The sequence below is a fragment of the Ilyonectria robusta genome (assembly GCF_021365365.1).
Source record: "Ilyonectria robusta strain PMI_751 chromosome Unknown BGZ61scaffold_2, whole genome shotgun sequence".
NCBI classification, from domain to species: Eukaryota; Fungi; Ascomycota; class Sordariomycetes; order Hypocreales; family Nectriaceae; genus Ilyonectria; species Ilyonectria robusta.
Window position 1 is genome coordinate 1341052 of NW_025764436.1, and position 12237 is coordinate 1353288.

The 12237-nt window shown below is 52.6% G+C and overlaps 5 protein-coding genes across 5 annotated transcripts; 3 read left to right on the forward strand and 2 right to left on the reverse strand.

Annotated features, from left to right (window-relative positions):
* Positions 1-474: 474 nt before the first annotated feature.
* On the reverse strand, positions 475-4904 carry BGZ61DRAFT_380269 (uncharacterized protein). The gene is made up of 2 exons (XM_046242621.1): positions 4322-4904; positions 475-4256 (listed from the first exon to the last, which is right to left on the reverse strand). The coding sequence occupies exons 1-2, from the start codon at positions 4642-4644 to the stop codon at positions 758-760; spliced, it is 3822 nt and encodes a 1273-aa protein (XP_046110600.1). The 5' UTR covers positions 4645-4904; the 3' UTR covers positions 475-757.
* Positions 4905-4909: 5 nt separating this feature from the next.
* BGZ61DRAFT_513160 (uncharacterized protein) lies at positions 4910-5961 on the forward strand (the record flags this gene model as incomplete). Its single annotated transcript, XM_046252168.1, has 1 exon — positions 4910-5961. Exon 1 carries the CDS (start codon positions 5245-5247, stop codon positions 5959-5961), a length of 717 nt encoding a protein of 238 aa, XP_046110601.1. The 5' UTR covers positions 4910-5244.
* A 1312-nt stretch (positions 5962-7273) lies between these two features.
* On the forward strand, positions 7274-8769 carry BGZ61DRAFT_513161 (uncharacterized protein; the record flags this gene model as incomplete). Its single annotated transcript, XM_046252169.1, has 2 exons — positions 7274-7638; positions 7691-8769. The coding sequence occupies exons 1-2, from the start codon at positions 7395-7397 to the stop codon at positions 8767-8769; spliced, it is 1323 nt and encodes a 440-aa protein (XP_046110602.1). The 5' UTR covers positions 7274-7394.
* A 157-nt stretch (positions 8770-8926) lies between these two features.
* BGZ61DRAFT_86221 (uncharacterized protein) lies at positions 8927-10065 on the reverse strand. The gene has a single exon (XM_046257157.1). It carries the CDS (start codon positions 9714-9716, stop codon positions 9084-9086), a length of 633 nt encoding a protein of 210 aa, XP_046110603.1. The 5' UTR covers positions 9717-10065; the 3' UTR covers positions 8927-9083.
* A 210-nt stretch (positions 10066-10275) lies between these two features.
* Positions 10276-11698, forward strand: BGZ61DRAFT_440972 (eukaryotic translation initiation factor 3 subunit G-domain-containing protein). The gene is made up of 3 exons (XM_046244541.1): positions 10276-10443; positions 10502-11147; positions 11201-11698. The coding sequence occupies exons 1-3, from the start codon at positions 10415-10417 to the stop codon at positions 11423-11425; spliced, it is 900 nt and encodes a 299-aa protein (XP_046110604.1). The 5' UTR covers positions 10276-10414; the 3' UTR covers positions 11426-11698.
* Positions 11699-12237: the final 539 nt, after the last annotated feature.

The window sequence follows — 12237 nt, forward strand, 5'->3', positions numbered from 1 at the left end:
GAGGAGGGTAGGGCACGAGAACCCCAGAAAAGGCGGAATCATTGGGACGGCGTTGCAAGGAGAATAGTGGGAAGCCAGTACACGGCCGTTTGTCTACCAGCACCTTAACGTGCAGGGCCAGGACCTCGGCCGTCATGAAGCATGATGGGAGGACATGTGAGGCGTTAATTTGTTTGTGGTGCTGCACTTCGTTGCACATTAGACTTGGATATACTTGACCATACAGCCAGCATTACATTACGGTAATTAGACCGAGAGACGATACTCATACAGATCATATTCTACTTCACGCATGCTTCATGTGTCGCTTGTGTGTTATTTGCAGCCAGCATGCTTCTGTGATGAGCTCTCGACAGATCCTGGATGGACCTTGAAAGAATACTCTGGAGGACCCTAATATTCGCGACAGAGATTTGCCTGACGTGATTTCACATTCGCGCAATATAGCCATTTCCAAAGGGACGATGAGTGTAATATGAAATGATTGAACGTGTGTATTCGTAAATTCTAGTGAAAACTGGTATCTATAGGACTACCGCCCCCCTTGTCCTTCTCAACACAGGACTATGCTGTCCTTTCTGGGTATTGCCATCTGAATTTCTCTTCCCCCTATTGCAACTGCATCTTGCCCGCAAGCTGCATGTGATAGCTGCGCCAAGGGACAAAAGTCCGCAATAAACATAATACGTAATAAGAAAAAATTGTAATGCTGCGCACTCATTGTGTTTTTGTGTTTCGTCGAGCGTGCAATGTTGATTTACAGGTTGATCAGGTCGATCTCTGAGAAGTCGGGCGGAGCTTTGCCGTAGACGACGCGCACCTTACTGTCAAGCGCCGTGCCCTCGTTGCTGATCCAGACGTGCTCGCTGTAATTCTGGGTTCGGCGAATCTCGTCATCGCTCACGCCAAGGTCATCGCGAGGGATCCAGACTGTTGGTCGGCGGGCGCGAAGGGCCTCGTGCTGGAAGGCGTGGCGGGTGAGTAGGTCTCGCTCCTCGGGTGTAAGGTCCTCGATTTCGTCGTGGATTCCTCCGTAGAGCGCTTCTCCTATGGCGCGCTGGGCCTCTAGATCCTTTTGGCGGTGATTGCGTCGGTACTGAGATGCTCTCTTGCTCTTGTCCTTTGTCTTGTTGGCCATCGCCAGCTTGCGTAGTTGGTTACCTCCTCCCTTGGCCCATGCTCCGACTTGCTTGACTGGACGTCGGATCGAACCAAACCGTTCCAGCTCGATAGGTTGGGTGCCATCCACCTGGTTTACCTTCTCTCTGTTGATGCCTCCGTTTTCGTACTCGTCATCAGACGAGTCTTCGTCATCAAGAAGACCAAGGCGACGATCCTGTGCGCGCTGGAACGCCTCATCGCGGAGCACCGCTTCATCCTCGAATGTGACCGGTAGGTAGCGGAAGAGTGGTGCAAAGGACATGTTAAGCAGGATCTGGTAGATGATAGTCAAAAGGAGGACAACAATCATGACGATGCCGTGAGCCGTGCAAGCGCTCCTGCCCTTTTCGTCGTCGACGAGGAAGAACAATCCTGCCATGCAAAGTTCCATGACGTAGATTCCGGTAAAGGTTTGGTTGATAGCCCGGGGGTATAAAACACCGCCGGTATCGTTCTCGAATCTGGTCACGTATAGCATGGCGTATCGTTGAGCAACCCAGAGAAGGCCGAACGTGATGATGGCAAAGACGGAAATCAGAGGCGCAATGACGCAGTAGACCAGCGCAATACAAGCAAAGTTGGTGTAGATGGGGAAGAAAGCGCCCCATCGTACTTGGTTCAGCTTGGTATTACGGGACCACTTGTTTCGCGCCGTGCTGTCGAGGATCCGAGCAATGACATACCACATGATAAGAGCGCCGATCTGGAGAAGAGTACCAGAACTCGTCGACATGGCTTGCAGAATCATGTAAGAGAAGAAGTAGTTGGCAGCCTTGGGCAGGTTTTCCGCGAGGAGGTTCAGAACATCTTGAGCTGTCTGCAGTTTCTGGATGTTCTGGATCAGAGCATCCAAAGACGCTGCGAAGAAGGACGCGATCGAGACGATGAGGAAGACCTGGACGAAGAGAAAGGCAAAGTAAAACTGCTGGACAAATTCGACCTTTTGGGATCCAGTCTTGGCTCCCTTGACTCCAGCAAGGAAATCGAGGATGTGAGGAATCAGGAAGAGCAAAAGACCGAGGACAATGGCTGGCAGGACACCACCAATCGCCTTGGCAGCGTTCTCGAGGACAGGGTTGTCTTTGATAAAGGATAGCCACTCATTTTCTTGGATAAGGGTATCAATTTGACTCAGAGCCGCCGTCCAAGCCACTGGGATGGCCCACAGGAAGATCATTGCGCAAACGATGCCGGTGACAATGCTAGTTCGCAGCCATTCCTGCCACCAGGTCAAGGCCATATTATCCCAGATAACATCTTTAGGAGAAATCTCGTTCATTCGGGGAGCCATTTGCTTGGGAACATGGTGGATGACGCTCTGGCAAGCCATGTGGGCAGCGACTTGGTGGTTGAATTGGACAAAGGCCGAGCTCATCAAAGGGAATCGTTCGGGGTACTTCTGGTCCTCTTCAATCTCAAGATTGAGGCGGGCCAGCTCTTCACGGCACCAGAAGATGGTGTCCACCTTCTTGCCCATCAGAGGAAGACCCGGGAGCCAAGAGACTCCGAAGGAGGGGAGACGGTGAGTTGGGCGATCTTTCTTCTTAAGATACTTCTCCCACTCAGCAGGACCCTCCTTTTCTTCCTCGTAGTCGGGGTTGTGAGCTACGGGATACTCGACAACCTCCTCCTCTGGTCCCATGAATGGAATGGCATGTTTAATCTTGAGCAAGAGAGGTTTGCTCTCTGTCGAGTTCCGTATAGCTGTCGCAGCACCCTGCGGGATGGGGGAAGCATAACTACCAGGGGGCGGCTTCCAGAATTCCCACCATTTCGGAGCCTCTGTTTCGAGCATTTCGTCAATATTCGTAAGCGCTCGGACAGTATTGCCTCCACGAGCCATGGGGTCGTACGGGTCCTTTGGTCGAATCTCGCTCGTGGAGTCGCTGGAGACGTTTCGAGAGTGGGTGTTCAAGGCGCGTAGTGTATCCGAAGCCGAGGGACGGGGAAGCTCGCCTCCATCATCCGCTGTGTTGGGGCGTCGGTAACGGTCGGATGTGCGGGATGGGGCACGTTCGTCTGACTGGCTGAGTCCCATGAATCCATTTGTTGTCTCCAGTGTGTCCTCGACGCCGTTACCAGCCTTGGTAACGACTCCCTTGATTCCATGACCAACTTTGGCAAGGGGATCGCCAATGAAGGGTACCTTGAATCCCTTTGAATGCTTCCCCTCGCTCCCACGGTGGTTGTCACTGTCGTGCTCAAGTATTTCATACCGGGACTCGCGAACTCCGGCATCAACGGTATGGGGCACATCGTGGTTGTCTCCAGCATTCGTGCCCTCGGCACTGTTAGCCCTCCTCTTGGCCTCCTCATCTTCCTGAGCATCACGAGCAGCCTTTTCTTCCTTGCTAAGGGCACCAAGCTTCATCATCTTGCGCTCCTTCTTTTCTTCGGCATTCCTTTTCTTGAGTTGTGCCTTCTTTGCGGCTTTAATCAGGTCTGTCTCGGCCTGTTCGAGCTGCAGGTGGATCTTATCCCGGACCTTGATCTTTTCGAGAAGTTTAGACAGATCCCGGTTAAGCCAGATATTTCTGATACCACCAGGGAACACATCGAAGAGTCCCCTGAGGCCCTCTTCGCTGAGCCACTTTGAGGGAATAGAGTTGACGAGGACGGTTGTGGCGGAAGCTCGAAGTCGATGTTCGGCGCTGGTGAGGTAGTCTTGTCGGACTTTGATGTAGACTCGGAGTTCAAAGAAGAACACACCACAAACCCAAATAACAACGAGAATGGCCATGAGTAAATGAGCATCGTACCGTTTGGTTTGAGTAGGGCTAACGTTTCCCCATGCCAGAGTGTCTAATCCAGTTGGTTGGGAAGAATTCCTAGCCACGTCGGATCCGATGTCGACTTGTTTACCCCTTCCTCCAACGTAGTTGAGTGGAATCAAAATGGGCATGACAATGGCGCAGATCGGGATGAAGATGACCAAGAGAGTCCTCAAGTATCGAAGGAAAAAGTAGGCGTCCAGACCGCACTTTTTGATGATTTCGCGATCGCTGTATAGCCATAGCGTCTTCAGCATGCCCACGAATGTTCTAGGCGGAGGCTCGGTTCGTTCGCGTTCGGGGACCAGATATGTCTTGGGTTTACTAGAGAAGGGGTCAGAAGAGGCTTTCAGGAGTTTTCAGGAGCTTTCAGGAGCTTATCGACGTACAAGATTCGAGCCAACTTGTTCCGAAGAAAGAGGAAAAGCAAAACCTGGACCGCAAACACGATCATGGCAACAGCCAACGCAGTAAGGAAGCTGACGATTCCAATTCCCTGACTACTGTCGGCATCGCTGGTGGCGGTTGCGGTGGCCGCAGAAGTTGTCGATGTCGGCGTGGTGGAGTCGGATTGGGAGTCGGAGGCACTGAGGGTAGCGGAGGCGGTGATGGTAGAGGAGGCCGCAGAGCGAAGAGCGGAGCTGACTATAGACGACAGCGTGTCGGTCACCGACTCGGACGAGTCGGCCGTCTCAGACGCGGTTGAAGCCATCGCTGCGGTTTCTGGCCCAGTCGGGTCGTTGAAACGCGGAGGAGAGGGAGGGCCCTGGGCGGGCAAGGGCGCCGATTAAGAGCTCAAGAGGGATGTGCTTCTCAGGATCGACAGCGGAATATGGTGTAGAGAATCAGTGACGGCAGGAAACGGCCATCACAGCTAGTCGCAGGTTAAGGTACAGTAGGAAGGTGTTTGGGGTGTTTGGGCGGCAGAATCATGATTAGGCAAGGCCCGAAGCGAGACGACGGCCGTTTGGCTTATAATTAATTACTGGAGATTGTCGCCATGTTTGAGTGCCATCCATCCTTGGTCGCGTCATGGTTTGGAGCCCCTGCAGCGGCTGCGGCCTCGGAGTGGCCCGGGAGCAGGCCTCTGAGTGGCTCGCCAGCGCGCATTCCAGCGATTGAGCCAGGCTAGCCCCCGCCTGGACCCCGCTGGGCCACAAAGGCCACAAAAACTGGGCAACGGACCCTGTAGCAGGCGCTGCGCTGGATCCATGACATCAGAGGCTTCATTGGCCACGGCCGGCTTCGAAACAGGCCCTTGTGCCTGGAATTGCCTGGAATCTGGGCCCGCGACTGGCTTTTGTTGGCTGTCATGGCTCCTGGCCAGCCGCCCTTTGGCGCCACGGCAGGCAAAATAGAAACGCTGGACCGCGCGCTTCCGTGGCCCAGTCGAGCCCAGATGAGACCCGTCTTTGTCGACGAGGCCCGGGATCGATCCTCTCTTTATTCCATGCTCTCCGACACGGATCCATCATTTCTTTGTGCCCTGTATGACTCTTTGCGTGGCCTTGTGTTGGCCTTGGGTGCTACAGTGGAGCGTGCAGCGTCAATGAGCTGTCATCTACAAATAGCACCTTGGCCGATGGCGGGCCAACCACCCGATTGGGAATACGTTGGCAGGGATCAATCAAGCGGCCTCCCTCCAAGAGAAGGTGTTCGCGTAGGCGTAGTGGAGGGTATGATGTCGTTCTTTGAAGATCGATTTCTTGATTTTTCGCCCGCACTTGGTATGATTTTCCAACCCCATCAAAAAAAACACCACGTTGATTGCACCCGAATAGCATGTTGCCACTGCCTCCAGCCAATCCCATTCCTATTACAGGCGGACACAAGAGTGCCACGGGCTGTGCTGCCGAGCCATGGAACAATCGCCCCTCCATCCTATCACCCCGCTTTCAATCATGGTTTCAGCCGTCTTCTGCGAACCTGTTTATCTGTACCCTGGATCAACAAGCGAATCATGAGTCTCTCAATGACTCTCCATGCATTGAACTCTAATATTATGTCGCAGTATGAGGAACAATTGTGAGAGTGATTTGGCTCGCCGTCATTTGCATAGCTTGCCTCGTGTGTAGTTCGTTCCTGTATTAGACAATCTTCGGTTTGCGCGTTCTGGCATGTTTCCTTCTCTCGGCCACCGAACCTAAATCCTCCTTGACGTCAAAACCTCGCCTCTCCATTCCTCCACCAGCCACCCGTCTTCAATAGCTTCTCAGCATCTCCAGGTATTTGACGGACCTAATCTAGAACAAAGCAGTAAAATAACAAAGCTCCCAAGCTTTCATTCATTCTCTCAATTTGTCGATCCCTCACAAAAGAATGCGCCTAGTGTCCTCCTCGTGCTTGGCAATAAAGACAGCTACCACATAGGCTTTGGCTTCCTCGCCACTGCAGAAACGACTCTCCAAACAGCCCATATTCTCGCCACAGTCCCTGCTCCCCTTGTCACCCTAAATGTGAACCTAAATCTCCGACACCACAATGCTGTGCTGGTCTTGATTTATTTACGTATAGGCGGTTGTATCCCTTCGACAAAACATCAACCCGGCTGGAAGTGACAGATGAATCCACGTATCTCTCTCTCACTTGAGATGAATAAGTTCGGGCTTATTACTGTGAAGATACTTGACATTCGAGTATAGTATATGAAAGAAGACTAGGTACATCAATTAAATGTTAACAGTAGTATTATTCAAGCAGTGTATTAAATAAATAACAAACATCTCTGCGTGGAGACAAAACTCTTGAGCGAGCGAAGCATAATGGGAACTATTAATACGATTAGCACTGCAGCACGCCTCGTCTTGTGATATCCATCCGTTTTAGGTCTCTATTCCGAAAAGGGGAATTTGGGATTAAAGATAATATTTTAGGCGAAGTTTTATCTCAAACTTCAATAACCTATCTCGGGTGGCTGTGAATTCCGTTCGCAGCATCAGCATTCGAGTTGCGTTTTGGGGTCTAGGGTATTTCGCCATGGGCAGGATAGCGTTTTCCCAGCAATCACTATTTGGCCTCAATGGTACCATGATAATATGGAAAGAAAGCGATATTAAGGATTGCTCAACATCAATAAGGGAAGTGCAAGTACTCCAGCTGTGTTTAATGAGGTACGCTCAATTCCAATTGTGCTGAGCTCGTGGCTGTCGTCGGTTAGGCTTACGACTACAAGCCCGCTCAATTGCCGACTGCTCTGCCGGTCCCGAGAAACCTACCGATGTCTCCTCATCTTTCAGACACCTAGCCATCGGCAAACTGGCTCGTTCCCCACATCCCATCTTCTCAATTCCATTCTCCGACAAGCCGTGATTGATCCCCGCATTATGTATCTCCACCCTCAAGCTAGATATTGACCCCATTCGGGCTCCTATAAACATCGAATTGGTTCAGTCATTATACCACTGCTATTCATTTCTTACCAGTTATTTCTTCCACTTCATTATCCAAATCAATCAGGTGAAGATGAGTGATATTCGAGATTTGCACATTGCCATCATGGGCGCCGGCATGGGTGGCCTTGGGACTGCATTGGCCCTTGCCAAGAAAGGGTTCAAGCACATCGATGTTTACGAATCGGCCAGCAACCTCGGATTCGTTGGAGCCGGAATCCAGATGGCACCAAATATGGGAAGGATCCTGGACAAGCTAGGTTGTTGGACGGAAATCGAGAGGGACGCGACGCATGTTACAGGGAGTAGTATCCGGCGTATGACAATGAATCCTCGGCCTTGCACTTGCAGATAGCTAACGACCGACAGAGGGCGCTACCAACGTTGAACTCGCGCACGTCGACATGCCGGATATCAAGGCTAAATACGGATACTCGCATTGCTGTGGGCACAGATCTTCCTTGGCCGGCCGCATGTACGAGGCGTGCCAGAGGGAGGGCAGCATCAATTTCCACTTCTCAACTTCCCTGCAAGACATTACGGGCTTTTCGCCCCGAGTTTCCTTTACTGTCGTGCCAAGAGATTCTGAGCCTCGCAAAGTCGAAGCCGATATTCTCCTGGGCTGCGATGGCATCAAGAGCGTGACTCGGGTAAAGCTCCTGGAACAAGTCGGGGCTACCTCCGAGGAAGCTGAGACTGGGCAAGCTGCCTACCGCATCATGCTCAAGCGGGAAGACATGGCACATGACCCAGATTTGCTCGCCCTGATTGATAGTGATAAGGTTGTCAGATGGGTTGGTGAGAAACGTCACATCATTGCCTACTCCATCGATGGAAAGTCTATCTACAACCTTTCGACCTCTCAACCTGACGAGAATTTTGCGACTGCCCCTTCAGCCACGTACACAACCAGAGGATCGAAAACTAAGATGCTGAAGGTCTTTGAAACCTTTTGTCCGCTGGTTCACAGGATGCTCAACCTTGTCCCAGAGGGAGAGGTCTGCGAGTGGAGGCTGAGGATGTATTTGCCACTACCAACCTGGACACACGGAAGCGTTGCCCTCGCTGGAGACGCATGTCATCCAACCCTACCTCACTTAAGCCAAGGTGCTGCCATGGCCATCGAGGATGGTGCCACCATCGCCGAGGTGCTCTCCCTTGCTCCAGACGCCCAACCAGAGACAATCGCCAAGTGCCTAAAGGTATACGAAATGTCTCGCAAGGAGTGGACTTCGAACCTCGTACAGATGGCCTTTTTATCAGGGCGCACGTTACATTTAGGCGAAGGTAAGGCCAAGGAAGAGAGAGACAGGATGTTCCAGGAACACAAGACGAGCGGCTCAGTGCCGGACAAGTGGACATCCCCTGACGTCCAGAACATGATTTACAGCAATGATTGTGTTGAGAAGGTCAAAGCAGAGTTCGACACACTCTATACGAGTCTTTAATGGTAGTCTTAGCTATCGCATTGACGGTACGGATGGAGCAAGGATAGGAGGTCGAAGTGTAAATATTAATACTTTGATACAAAAGAACGGAAGGTGAAGTTCGTTGCAATGCTTAATCCACGCGCATATTAGCAAAGCCAGACCCTAACGCCAGACGAGTTCCAAAGTCATGTCGAACGTCCACTGCAGAAACTTGTCCCATCATGCGCCATGCTGCGCATCGTCCTCAAATCCCTTTTCTCCTCGCAATATATCGCCGGTATCCAGTTGAGAGGCCGCGACCGGGTGAGCCCGACAAACTACACGTGGTTGCATCACCATCCTCCGGTCTCGATGTATTTGGCGTCTAGAAGAGGCAGTCCAGACAGCAGCAGCATGCCAGACCGGCCAGCAGACCAGTCATGAGGCCGCCGGATTTCGAATCGCCACCCTGCTGAGGAGGGTAGTATCCTTGGGGAGGACCGCCTTGCTGAGGAGGATAGCCCTGCTGAGGAGGATAACCGCCCTGCTGGGGAGGATAGCCTTGCTGAGGAGGGTAGCCTTGCTGTTGAGGAGGGTAGCCTTGTTGCTGGTATCCCATCTGGGGAGGCCCTTGCTGGTAGTAGCCCTGCTGTTGCTGGCCCTGGTATGGATCTTGTTGACCACCATACGCAGAGGGCGGGGCGGCGGGAGGCTGTCCGTAGGACGGAGGTTCGTCTTGCTTGTAGGCCATCGTGATGTGTTTTCGGTGGATTGAGTCGACGTGGGCGGTTTGCTCGAGCGCGCACGATAGCAAGAGATGGATTAGAGGGATGAGATATTCGCGAAAAAGGACAGAATGCGGTTCGTTCGATGGAAGGAGAGAAAGAAGTGGAAGATAAAGACGAGAAAGCTAAGTTGAATCCGGGGCCAAACTCACGTCGCGGTCTCACATGGCCCCCTTGCGCGCCACAGGCCTCGCCTCTCATTACGTGGTCGGGATTGGCGAGGGTTCCGCTGCGCCACCCTTGGCTCTCCTGTTCCCCGGCGCCAAACCACTTGGCAGGTTGTCTCTGACTTTTCGGCCCAAGGAAAGCGCTCCCAACATTCACATATCCCGATTAGCAATCACCGCGCAGAGGGATTTCTGAGCATTCGGTTTGCGAAATTGGAGTCCTCTTCGCCATGTCAGACAAGTCGACTCGAGACAAAGCCTCAGACGTCAAGTCGACGCCACCGGATTGGTTGCGCCGAGCTGCGCCACAACTCTGAACCCTCATTCGTTTCCAATGTGAGGAAGTTGTCGTATCTGAATGCCGAGAGACCCGGGAAAATGTCGCAGCAACTAAACCCATTCCTCCGAATGGCATGATTCCAAAGACACTCTCTCTAAGCCCCTCTTGAGCCTAATTTGGGTTGATAGCGAGGATTCATCCTGTGGCTTATCTCAAGAGCATCTCTTATCATCACGTGATAATACCCGTGGCTTGGTCCAAGCCTGCCTGTGGCTTGACTCATGCCCCACTAATGGCAACCGCCGCACCACGAAAAAGTGATTAAATTCATTCATCGACGAGAAACCCCACGATCACGACGGACCGCCCCTCTGAGCCGCGACGACACCCCCAGACCGAACGAGAACGCATCACCGATATTGAACCAGAATCTCGGATACGGCTGATTCATCATGGCTACCGCAGCAGCGAACAAGCCCAAGTGAGTGCGGTCTCGACTTGCGGATGCGACTTCCCCTCTGACTAACCCCACCATCAAGGCACGACTGGGCCGACGACGACGACATCGAGGAGACCACCACCACCACAACTGAGCTCCCTCCCCCCCAGACCATCTCCAACAAGGACGGAACCAAGACGATCATCACCTACCAATACAACGATGAAGGCCAGAAGGTCAAGACCACTCGCCGCGTCCGATACATCACCCACACCGAGACCGTGAACCCCCGAGTCGCCGACCGAAAATCGTGGTCCAAGTTCGGCCTCAGCGCCAAGGACCCTGCCGGCCCTGCCCCCGATACCACCTCTGTGGCCGAGAACATCATCTTCCGACCCAGCGTCAACTGGCGCAAGGATGCCAAGGAGGACGGTGGCGACGCAGCCTCGAAGGCCATGAAGGACAAGTTGAAGGACAAGCAAGTCAAGTGCCGTATCTGTAATGGAGAGCATTTCACTGCCAGATGTCCCTACAAGGACACCATGGCCCCCGTCGGGGAGAGCGGTGCCGCCGACGTTGCTGCTGGAGTTGGCGACGACTTCTCATCTGGTGGTGCTGCTGCTGGCAAGAAGGGTTCCTATGTTCCCCCTGCCCTGCGTGGCGGGCCTGGAGGAGCTGGTGGCGAGCGCATGGGTGGATCCAAGTTTGGCGAGCGCGACGACTTTGCTACGTTGCGTGTCACAAACGTGAGTAATATTTTCAAGTCTGCACTGGCTACGATACTAACTCTAGATAATAGGTTTCCGAGATGGCCGAGGAGGGAGAGCTGCGGGATATGTTCGAGCGCTTCGGTCGCGTCACTAGGGTATTCCTTGCCAAGGACCGGGAAACTGGCATGGCCAAGGGCTTCGCCTTTATCAGCTTTGCTGACCGTGGCGACGCTGTTAAGGCTGCCGCCAAGATGGACGGATTCGGTTTCAAGCATCTCATTCTCCGGGTGGAGTTTGCCAAAAAGGCCGCGTAGGCTATTTCGTTCTTGTCACGGGTTAGTTAGGGGCACGGTAATGCATTGGTCGAGGATTTGCACCTCATGATTCAACGGCTATCTGGATATTGTTCCTGGGTTGGCGAAAGAGTGGTGATACTGTGCATGATCTATGAAGGTCACCCAAAATGAATAAACGGCTAGAAATAATGCCAACTTGATGTATACTTTTCACCTTGAATGGACGCGAGAAACGACCAGGGTATTCCAATGTTGACGGTTCGAACCTGAGATGCTCACTCAAAGTTTCTTGAGAGGCACCACAGTGACCCAATGTTCAAGAAAGAGTAAGTATCATAGCTTGTGAGGGAGGTTGGATATAAACGGCGACGGGTTGACCAAATATTGACTGGTTAAGAACCTCTATTGACCTAAGGCTGCGCGAGCCAAGGTAAACTCTCGCCCCGAGGGGCTTGATATGTGTCCATGGACAACAAAGGGAACGGTACACTGGATAGATAAATCATAGTCGTGCTCGAAGTTCGAAGTGGCGTCAAGGATGAGACAGTGGTTAGCGGGCAGTATTTGTTTGGTCGGCTTGTGGTTGGTCGATCTGGTGAAAAGACGATTTCCTTCCCTTCAATCCTGGGCGATTCTGTCGTCCGATCTTCAGCCTTTCGGCCGGAAGACTCCCTTCCAGAAGACGATTTCAGAAAGCTCAACAAAAGATAAGAACCATGCCCGATGGTTCTAGACCAGCTCCGTGCAGCTCTGCCCAAGAGAGAACATCAGTCTAGACCCCACACCGTAAGAACGGAATCTATGGCCGAGAGAACGAGAATCACGATCCG

Excerpts from the sequence above, each read along its gene's own strand:
- BGZ61DRAFT_380269 (XM_046242621.1), bottom strand. The coding sequence starts at position 4,644 with ATGGCTTCAACCGCGTCTGAGACGGCCGACTCGTCCGAGTCGGTGACC. Across the intron at positions 4,257-4,321 it reads AACAAGTTGGCTCGAATCTT|TAAACCCAAGACATATCTGG; the intron begins GTACGTCGATAA and ends CCCCTTCTCTAG.
- BGZ61DRAFT_86221 (XM_046257157.1), bottom strand. The coding sequence starts at position 9,716 with ATGAGAGGCGAGGCCTGTGGCGCGCAAGGGGGCCATGTGAGACCGCGA.
- BGZ61DRAFT_440972 (XM_046244541.1), top strand. The coding sequence starts at position 10,415 with ATGGCTACCGCAGCAGCGAACAAGCCCAA. Across the intron at positions 10,444-10,501 it reads GCAGCAGCGAACAAGCCCAA|GCACGACTGGGCCGACGACG; the intron begins GTGAGTGCGGTC and ends CCCACCATCAAG. Across the intron at positions 11,148-11,200 it reads CTACGTTGCGTGTCACAAAC|GTTTCCGAGATGGCCGAGGA; the intron begins GTGAGTAATATT and ends TCTAGATAATAG.